Source organism: Helianthus annuus, chromosome 10 (genome assembly GCF_002127325.2).
Source record: "Helianthus annuus cultivar XRQ/B chromosome 10, HanXRQr2.0-SUNRISE, whole genome shotgun sequence".
Lineage (NCBI taxonomy): Eukaryota > Viridiplantae > Streptophyta > Magnoliopsida > Asterales > Asteraceae > Helianthus > Helianthus annuus.
This window is the reverse complement of record NC_035442.2, coordinates 165,698,729-165,709,640: the sequence shown is the minus strand read 5'-3', so window position 1 is coordinate 165,709,640 and position 10,912 is coordinate 165,698,729. Positions and strand designations below refer to the sequence as shown.

General features: G+C 38.7%; 1 protein-coding gene across 1 annotated transcript; it reads right to left on the bottom strand.

Annotated features, from left to right (window-relative positions):
• Positions 1–562: 562 nt before the first annotated feature.
• LOC110886396 (small nuclear ribonucleoprotein E) lies at positions 563–3,258 on the bottom strand. Its single transcript, XM_022134181.2, has 6 exons — positions 3,091–3,258; positions 2,985–3,011; positions 2,842–2,904; positions 999–1,077; positions 859–904; positions 563–766 (listed from the first exon to the last, which is right to left on the bottom strand). Exons 1-6 carry the CDS (start codon positions 3,127–3,129, stop codon positions 757–759), a joined length of 264 nt encoding a protein of 87 aa, XP_021989873.1. The 5' UTR covers positions 3,130–3,258; the 3' UTR covers positions 563–756.
• Between the last annotated feature and the right edge of the window lie 7,654 nt (positions 3,259–10,912).

Genomic DNA, 10,912 nt, shown 5'->3' with positions numbered 1-10,912 from the left:
TTAATTTCTTACAATGTGTTAATGTCCAGCTGAGGTAGCCAAAGTGTTCATACAAATATTTTAAAAGGCGACACTAAACTATGTTACTTTAACTATTTTAAAGATCATATGGTTTTTTTTACTGCTCTCATTGGTGGTTAGGAGGATATTGGTAGTCCAGGGCATTGTCGTCAAAGGCTCAAGGCGCAAAGGGTAGGCCTAGGTCTCAATGCAAAGCGCTTAAAAAGCGAGGGTTATTTTTTGGTGAGTCGTATAGTTTAAAAATACAATTTTTAAGGGTTTTAGACATGTTTTAGGCTTCTTTAGGGCTAGTTTAAGTTGATTCCATGCTTGTTTAGTGTTGCTATAAAATGTCCGAGACATGCTAAAACTTGTTTAAACGATTTTTGGTCAAAATTTTGTAAAACTTGGGTCTGTAAAAATGTGCCTGAGAGCTTGAAGTTGAAATCAGGGCTTTTGAGGCGAAGCGAGAAGGTTGCGCTGGGCCTGAAAAGTGGGCCCCTGGGTGAACCTTGACAACAGAGGTCCAGAGTGTCAGAATCTCAAGGTTATAAGACGAAAAAATCAAACAATATGCAGCTTTCCAATAAAATTTGCTCAATCCAAAAGTTGGGTGCTTACAAACCTAAAAAGCATCAATGTAATCTAGAACATTTTCTCACAAAAGTCCCTAATTAACATTCATTAAAACAATATCTCAACATAAGTTGCAAATCTTCTTTTCAGCACCTATCATCCTCATGCAAGTGCTCCTTGTTACTTTCCCCTAAACACAATAAGAAACAAAAGGATGTCAGCCATATAAAGCTAAAATCGACAGTGTGAATGTGCAAGAAAGCAGGAAAACAAGTCACGTACGCGTTCATCATGAGGGTAATATTGTCCCCTTTTAGCAGAATCCTGCCTAAAAACATTCAAAAGGTGCAAATTTAGAAAAAAAAAGAAAAAAAATACATACACAGAACGATAGGTACACTAAAAAGCAAAATATGACAAACCTAGAGCCTTTCTGGTCTTCTTCTTTATGCTGACTTCCTCAGCCTCATCAAGAACCAAATTCATGTACTCATCAAACCCCTACATCGGATCAATGACACACATAACTTCCTTCATATCATTTAATATAAAAAGGGAAAATATGGTTTGTCACAATAATAGTCATGTGTCCGTTTTTTCTGTTAAAACAACACATTGTATCACTACACAAACGCACACGCCTTCATATCTCTTGTCTTGCTATAAAAACATATTTTCCAACAATAATTTAAGAAATATATGAGAAACTAGTATAGTATAAGTATGCATGACAACTGGAGCAAGCACATACATTCAACAGACTACGCCAAATGTTTTCATAAGCCAGACCAGTCATCAAATGAGGCGTCTAATCAGTCCCACTTTCAAAACCGAATAATGACATAGATATTTTATAAATTAGAAAAAAATACATATAACTACTTTAAAGTAAAATATGTAAGTATTTATTTTTTGGTATGAATTTGCAATGTTAACTAACTATACAGCACAAAATAAACAAAATACAGAACATGGTAAACGAACCACTACATGATTTAAAAAGAAAAAAGTAAAAAAATAAAATAAAACTTGAAGTCCGTTCAACAAGGCTAGTTCAAAGAAAGGCGGTTAGAATAGGCTCAACCAAACCGGCTATATAGCCGGTTCTCGGTCCAATGCACAACGGGCCAGTCCGGTTTTGAAAATAGTGGACTGCGCTATAACCATTTACTCCCAAAAGAAACAAAATTTAAAAAATTAAAGGCATACTTTAATTGTTGATATCAATACCTATGTTGTCAAAAGCGCACAAGGTGCTCGCCAAGGAGCTTAGGCACAGCACAGCATAAGCACCTTGCCTAAATAGTCGCATTCTGAAGCACTCAAGACGCATTTTCCGACCAAGTTCCATTCAAAAGTTGTCCGAACAGGTCTAGTACACTTACACTAGCCCTAAACAAGCCTAAAATCAACCTCAAAAAGCCAAAACAAATCCTAGCCAAAACATGTCTAAACTCTAAAGCCCCTAAAAACAATATTTTTATACACTGTAGCTTGCTTAATGATGCCCTCGCTTTATAAGCGCCTTGTGCCTAGGCTTTCGGCTGAGGCCTATACGCCTTGAGTGTGCCGTTTGCCTTTGACAACATAGGTCAACACAGTCATCTAGTAGCACAGTTGTTAAAAGCCATCGCCTCTTGCGCCTAGACCCATTTTCCAGGCAAGGCGAAGCAATTGCGCTTTAATTCTCCAGGTGATAGTTCAGGCGTAGATTCCAGCGCTTCCTAGATTCTAGAGTGTCTCCGGCCAAATTCTCTAAATTCCGGCAAGATTCCAGCCGGAATTCTATTTTTATCTAAAAAACCACTTTTCTACACCAATACATTGATATTTTATAACTTTTGGTAGTAAATAGATGATATTAAATGTTATATAATAGGTTTTGTTTATTTTATTTGAAGAATATTAGTATTTTTTCTAATAAATAATATATTTTAGTTTTTTTTTCATTGTGCGCTTTTTATTCTCAGGCCCTCGCTTTTTTGCGCTTTGCCCCTAGGCCCCAGGCGAGGCTTATGCGCCTTGAGCGCGTCTAATCCTAATATCTGGTATAAAGCAAAACACAGTGAAATATTTCAAGTTTACATAATAAATCTCAAAGAAAGAAACCCTTTTGACACTCTAAATTCATAATCTTAATCAAAGTGTGCTTGTTTTTGAGTTTAGGGTTTAAGATCCTAAAACCCTAATGCACATATAGAAAGCCCTAAAGAAGACTAGACAGTTGAAATCAATAACAAGAAAAACAAGTCTAATTAAACTTACAATAATGCGACCTTCGATTCTCAAATCCTTCTGCTCAAACAGCCATATCTGTATGCGAGCTTTCTGTATCGTAGAAAAACCGTTTAAGTAAGCAAACAATTGAACAAAATAAATAAATAAATGAAGGTCGTGAAGATACTTACACTCTGGAGGAACCTAAAGATGAGATTCTGGAGCCATAAAGATTGAAATTGTATCAGTAATCGATTGAATAAAAGAATTAGAGCAAATTAGTGGGGGAATACATACAATTGGTTGGGTCATGATCCTCTGGACTTTGGTAGCCATGGCTGCTGTTGATGTTGCAGCTGTTTCTACTTTGATCGATTGATTGATAACGCAGTAGTCGCAGAGAAAACCCTAGAGCTCGTAAAGTGGAAGTCCTCGCTTCTTTATACTCAACTCAATAAAATCCCTTTGTTTTTTTTTAATAATTTCTTCGTCTATTGGGTCGTAAACGAATCGAACGAGCTTTGTTCATGTGGTTCGATAAGGAATGAACTTGTTCATAAACTATTTAATCTTTAAGAAAATGAACGTGATCATAAATTGTTCACAAACACTTACCAAACGCAAATAAACTTAAAGAATTTTTCATGAATATAAATGAACACAAACAATATTTATGAAGGTTAAAAAGTTATGAAATAATATGTGCATTTTCATCTCAACATAAATATTTGAACACAATTAACATGATTAACGCAAAATTAATAAGTTTATCAAAATTTAACAAAAACTGAAATTAAAATAGTCAAATAAGAATGTTGGTGAGAAGCATATTGTATAACGAGGGTTTGAAAATTTTAAAATCTAAAAACAATAAAATAAAATTACCACATATATAAACCTTCAAACACATATGCATATAAACGAGTGAACACAAATGAAAAAATTACCGAACGTTCACGAACATAGACGAACGCACCATATGTTCATGTTCGTTTGTTTATCTTAACGAACGATTTTTCTTGTTCATGTCCGTTCATTTATTAAACGAGCTTCTCACAGAACGGTTCACGAACTGTTCACTAAACGTTCGATTTGTTTACAGCCCTACTCATCTTATAGTAAATAGGAAATTACAAACATAATGATTTTATAACGTGATAAGCTATTTTTACCACGGTTGTAAGTAAACAGTAAATTACAAACATAATAATGATTTTATAACGTGATGAGCTATTTTTACCACGATTGTAAAAATCCTGACTAGGTGTCAATTAATCTTGATTAATTGTCAATTAGTTATGATTAATCCTCGATTAATTGCTAGTCTCCACCTTCACCAGCCGACTTGCGACTAGCGATTTCTACAACCATGATTTTTTACTCGCGTATAACTTTTTAGTATGACAACACGAAAGATAAATATTTAAGTTTGATGTGTAATGAATGAATGATGTGTAGGGAACGAGAAAATGTATTATTAATGAAAGAGATATTCTTTTGATCCTTAAAATTATGTCTCTAATCTTTTGTGGAGAGATTTATATTACATAATATAAAAGAAACTAATAAGTTAATAAGTTGTTTAAAAAAGCTTAGCCAAAGAATACAACTTTTTGCAGTATGAAATAAGATAGTTGAATTTGATTTGCGTATAGTTTATTGTGGGCAGACAATGGAATTTCCATAACTAATAAGTTAATAAGTTGTTTAAAAAAGCTTGGCCAAAGAATACAACTTTTTGCAGTATGAAATAAGATAGTTGAATTTGATTTGCGTATAGTTTATTGTGGGCAGACAATGGAATTTCTTTATGGAATGTGAGTATAAAAAGTTTTTATAATGAAATATGATTCATGTATAAAAGATGGATACAAAAAGTTTTATAGACAAATGAGAAAGACATTTATGGATAAAAGACTATAAAAAGTAGATACTATTCGCATATAGATTTTTTTTTTCTACACTAATGTTTTTCTACCTATGGCTATGTTTGAAATTATCATGACATAGTTGATAGAGGCACAACATATGTATTATATTTCATTTTTATAGGTCTCACATAAACCACGGGCTCTATGCCCTTGCAATCAGATAAAAGATGGACGAGCGGTTCCCTCCATCACTTATCTTGTGGTGGGAATGGCTACATCGCCGTTGGGCTTAGTGATAGGCGTGGCCATACGCCCATACACCAATGGGCTCGATGACGGGCACCTCAATTTGAGCAGTCTTATGCATTTTAAGGTTATTGAAATCACAAAATTGGTTAAAAGCTTTCGCACAATGCTTAAATTCATATATCAATGACGATAGCAGACGGTGATGGAGGGCGGCAGATTGCGGCGGCAGGAGGTGGTGTATGGTATGAGCAGATGTTGGTTGTTAACGGTGTCACCGGCTACAATATACAATCTGATCAACTTTTCATTCTTTTATTTGATAATCCTTCGAACGAATTTTCATTTCGGTTTTGCAGGATTTCTTTGTGCATTTTTTTCTACGGCTTTTGACGCTTCATTATATTCAAATGGATTCTTCATCAGTTGTGATCAAGGTTCGTTTCTTCACGCTTTTAAATGCTTCAGTTTTGCATTTGCATGTTTCTAATTTGCTTTGATTGTGCTATTATGTCTAGCTTTATAGCGTTGTGTTCTCTTTCGCTCTGTTGTGTGGTGTAACAAGTGATAGCATGGTTGGTATATTAGGAATTTACCAGCCACATGGAACATTTCTTTTTGGGGATTGATTACAAATTTGCCTCCAATATCTTTACTAATAAGTAATAGAGTAAACTGCAATTTTACCCCCTGGGTTTAGGCCAATTGGCACTCTGACCCCCTCTAACGAAATAATTGCAATCCCCCCCCCCCCGCAACGTTGTTGTTATGTCGCAAGATTACCTCCTGGCGTCAAATAAGTTAACAGATCTGTTAACTGGAATGTGAAATGACTATGTTACCCTTCCATATTACCCCCTATGGTTTATTCTACTCTGTAATATTTGTAGGAACCGTTCGCATAAATAAATAAAATAAACAAATTTTATTACAGATTACAATACAAGGAAAGCTTAAAAAAATAAATACTAGTACAAATACAACTGAAATAAACCAAAATACAAGAAATGGAGTAGAAGCAGAGTGGCTGAGGCACGTGAACACACGCTTCCCTTAAAACAAATTCCGAGTCTCCCAGGAGTACTCGTTTTGTTTCCCAGGATACAACAGCCGGAGCAGCGTACTGCCGGAGAAAGCCTACAACCCGAAGGTTACCTTGAAGCTTGTAAGAAGAAGATGAACAGAAGAGTGTAGATGATTGTTTGCATATAGCTGTTGTTGCTGGTGTAATTCTGAAGTGGGTATGGAGCTGTATTTATACAGCTCCTAGGTTGAAACAGTCAAAATGAATTAAATGAGAGGTTTAAATTGCATTAAACGTCTTCAATGCAATTTAATACGTCATTTAATTCTCAGTCAAAGCCTATTAACTCGTCAGTTACGAAGCTGGACTGAAACTGCCCTGTCATTCAATGCTGGAAGCTTCTACGCGCGCGCGCGCCCATGCGCGGTGCGCCATGCGGCCTCTTGGCTCACTGCCGTGCGGCGTGCGACCACTTGGCTCACTGCCGTGCGGCGTGCGGCCTCTTGGCTCACTGCCATGCGGCGGTGCGGCTCAAGTCCGTCCATGCGGCGGTGCAGCTCAAGTCCGTCCATGCGGCGGTGCGGCGTGCGCCACGTCACCTGTGAGTCTATACGTGCGCGCCACACAGTCGCGCCGTATTGGCTCACTCTGGTGCGCCGCACACGGCACAGTAGGACCCATGCACCATGCTCCCAACCGCGCGCCTCGTGTACCCGCGCGCGCATGCGTATGACTGCCACGTCATGCGCCGCATCACCTACCACTTGGTCCTTGCAACCCTTGTGCTTCACCACGCGCGCGCGGTCAAAAATACAAAGGCGGCTCTCAAGCGGCGATGCGAGCGTGCGAAGTGCAAAGTGCGAAGTGCAAAGTGCGCCATCAAAGCGCCACATTGCGCCTCATCGCCCACGCCACGCGCGCGCGCGCGCGCGCGAGCGAGCGTGTGCGAGTGCGAGTTAGGGTGCTCCGCACCCTTCGCGAGGACACTAGTGTGTGCTTCCATGAAACAATAAGGATGGAGAGTTCCACCTTAAATACCCATTTAAGTTCCATCTCTCCTCCTATGTGGGACAAGGTGCTACTTTCCCTTTAGTTTCAACATTGAATGTTCCAAACACCCAACTTTGAGCATCGATATCTCATTCATCTTAGCTCGGTTTTGGACGCGGTTTAGTTCGTTGCGAAGCTCTTCCAACATAGAACACAAACCCACAAATAAATACATAAAACCCGCTCATTTTATTATATTTATTTCTAGTCCAAAATAGGAAAAAATCATTTTCCTATATTTGTGAAAAATGCTATTTTCACTTATTTTCCAACAATCCCCCACATGAAAAATGCTATTTTCATCAAATTTCCAACAATCCCCCACATGTATGGAAATGGATCTTTTCCTTACACTTTTCAACGATAAACTTCGACAGTTGAGTATTGCAAGATAGGTAGGTTGAAGCCTTTGAACCTTCTTTTGTGAAGCGCACTTAGCTTACTAGCGGTGTGTAGACGCGATGTCCTTGAACATACCCCCATTTGTGTAAACGACAATACACTTCACACAATACTCTCCCTGGTTTGGCCAACTCCTCATTGTCGTGTCCTATTATGGTCCTGGAACACTGGCCTGGTTCTGCGAGAGCTCTAGGATTTGCGCACCCCACAAATCCATTTGAAGCGACCCCACTTCTCTCTAACATAGGTGATTCCCATGAATCATTAAAAGCATCATGGTTATTTGATTTCCCGAAATCATTAACCTTAATATGCTTAACCTCACTTCATGTCACTGATTGGAATGGACTAGGAAGTATATGTAACTCCCTTTTATTTAGTTTGGGGTACTCCCCCACAGTGACTCCGTTTTGGTAATATGATTAAGTTGTCCTATTGAACTTAGATCTTGGGATCTCCAGTCAACTAAGTTAGGTTTCCCTCATATTCCCATTAACCACGGGCTTTAGTCCCATTCCTCTTGACGACGTTTCTACTAACTCTCTGCTTAAGCCTTTTGTAAACGGGTCCGCAATGTTATCCGCTGATCTCACATAATCAATTGTGATAACACCCGTTGAGAGTAGTTGTCGTATCGTGTTATGTCTACGTCGCATATGCCTTGATCTGCCATTGTACATCAAGCTTTGAGCTCTACCAATCGCTGATTGGCTATCACAATGTACACATATGGCTGGCAAAGGCTTTGGCCATCTTGGAATATCTTCCACGAATTGACGTAGCCATTCCGCCTCCTCGCCTGACTTATCCAAGGCGATAAATTCAGATTCCATTGTGGATCTCGCTATGACCGTTTGCTTAGAAGACTTCCAAGCAATAGCAGCTCCTCCAAGTGTAAACACGTAACCACTTGTTGATTTGGAATCTTTATTATCCGATATCCAGTTTGCATCAGTGTATCCTTCGATCACTGCTGGTTGTCGGGTATAATGCAGTCCATAGTCTCTTAGTCTCTTGTGTATCGTATGTATCTAAGCACCCTCGTGATAGCCTTCCAATGATCCGCGCACGGATTGCTGGTGTATCTACTTAGCCTACTCACCGCGTAAGCCAAGTCGGGTCTAGTACATGTCATTAGATACATTAGACTGCCAATAATTCTTGAATACTCTAATTGAGCAACTCCATCTCCTTTATTCTTCTTGAGATGTTGGGAGGTATCAACTGGAGTTCGAGCTACACTCGTATCTCCTGAGTTGAATTTTTCAAGAATTTTATCCACATAGTGAGATTGACTTAACACAAGACCATCTTGGGTTCTTATGATCTTTACTCCAAGAATCACATCCGCTAAACCCATGTCTTTCATGTCAAATCTCGCTTTCAACATGCTTTTAGTAGCTTTGATAATTTTATCATTACTCCCAATGATAAGCATATCGTCTACATAAAGGCATAAGATGACATAACCTTCCTTTGTGTCTTTGAAATAAACACATTTGTCGCACTCATTTATTTTGAAACCATTGTCAATCATGACATGATCAAACTTTTGGTGCCATTGTTTTGGTGCTTGCTTCAAGCCATACAAAGACTTGACGAGTTTACATACTTTACCCTCTTGACCTGGGGCGGAGAAACCTTCAGGTTGCTCCATGTAAATTTCTTCTTCTAAATCGCCATTTAGAAATGCGGTTTTAACGTCCATTTGGTGAACTTCCAAATTTCTTAAAGCCGCTATAGCAAGAACCAATCTAATCGAGGTTATGCGCGTCACAGGCGAGTAGGTATCAAAGTAATCTAGACCTTCCTTTTGTCTAAATCCTTTAATCACCAACCTAGCCTTGTATTTATCAATACTTCCATCAGTTTTCATCTTCCTTTTGAATATCCAACGATATCCAAGTGGTTTGCAACCAGGTGGAAGATCTACTAACTCCCAAGTATGATTTTGCAATATAGAATCTATTTCATTTCTTATTGCTTCTTTCCATTGAGGTCCTTCTGAAGAGGAAACCGCTTCGCGATATGTATTGGGCTCGCCCTCAACCATATAGCTAACGAAGTCTGGACCGAAGGATTTTTCAACCCTTGGCCTTTTACTTCGCCTACGATCGGTTTCTTCAACCTCAGGTTGTTCATGTGTCTTATCATGAACCACCTCATCAATTGGTGTTGATGAACTTTCACCTACTTCAAAATTAGGTGTTGATGACGTTGCATGTGTTTGTCTTCTCAAAGGAAACACATTTTCAAAGTAAGACACAACGTTAGAATTCACCTCCATAATAGTGTTTACGTGTACATCAGGATTCTTGGACTCATGTACAAGAAAGCGATGTGCACTACTTTGATGTGCATACCCAATAAATATGCAATCAACAGTTTTGGGTCCTATCTTAAGAGCCTTAGGAGGTGGTACAGTCACCTTTGCTAGGCACCCCCACACTTTCAAGTATTTGTATGAAGGTTTCTTCCTTTTCCATAACTCATATGGAGTTTCGTCTCTCTTTTTTAGTGGTATCCTGTTCAAAAGATAATTAGCCGAGAGAATGGCTTCCCCCCACAGTTCGTGGCTCACCCCAGAACTTATCAACATGGCGTTCATCATTTCTTTCAACGTGCGGTTCTTTCGTTCCGCCACGCCATTTGATTGTGGAGAGTAAGGAGGTGTACACTCATGTACAATGCCACTTTTTGCGCATAACTCGGCAAAAGGTGCAACATATTCGCCTCCTCGATCGCTTCGCAAAGCTTTTATCTTCTTTTGAAGTTGATTCTCAACTTCATTTTTATACAAGATAAATTTACTTATTGCTTCATCTTTACTCTTTAGTAAATATACATAGCAATATTTAGTACTATCGTCAATAAACGTGATGAAGTACTTATTTCCACCTCTCGTGGGTACCGCTTTTAAATCACAAATATCAGTGTGAATTAAATCAAGGGGTTCGGTTATTCGTTCAACCGATTTCGATGATGTTCTTGTAAGTTTGGATTCAACGCATGTTTCACATTTATAGTGTGAATCAATATGGAATGTTGGTATACAATTTAAATTGATTAAACGGCGTATTGAATTAAAATTAACGTGACCTAATCTACCATGCCATTTATTCGATTCAGAAAACTCAAGCATATAAGTAGAAGTAGTAGCAATTTTATTCATGTTCTTGACAGCCATTACATTCAATTTGAACATTCCATTTTGGGCATAGCCCTTGCCTACATACGTTCCTCGTTTAGTTAGTACAAATTGATCGCTCTCAAAAACTAAACGAAAACCAAACTTGTTAAGCAACCATCCCGAGACTAGATTCTTGCGCAAGTCTGGGGCATACAACACGTTGCTTAGAGTGAGCTCCTTCCCCGAAGTCCACTTCAAGATCACCGTTCCTTCACCCATGATGTCAGCGGTGGCTGCATTTCCCATATACAGTTTCTCTTCTCTAGAAAGCGCCTTGAAGGTGGTAAAGAGGCTTTTGTCTGCACAAACGTGACGGGTCGCGCCCGTATCAACCCA

What these genes read in the sequence shown, in the direction of transcription:
- LOC110886396 (XM_022134181.2), bottom strand. Translation starts at nt 3,129, where the DNA reads ATGGCTACCAAAGTCCAGAGGATCATGACCCAACCAATT. An exon ending in GGATCATGACCCAACCAATT is followed by an intron (nt 3,012 to 3,090) that starts GTATGTATTCCC and finishes TTATGGCTCCAG; the next exon opens with AATCTCATCTTTAGGTTCCT. An exon ending in TCTTTAGGTTCCTCCAGAGT is followed by an intron (nt 2,905 to 2,984) that starts GTAAGTATCTTC and finishes TCTACGATACAG; the next exon opens with AAAGCTCGCATACAGATATG.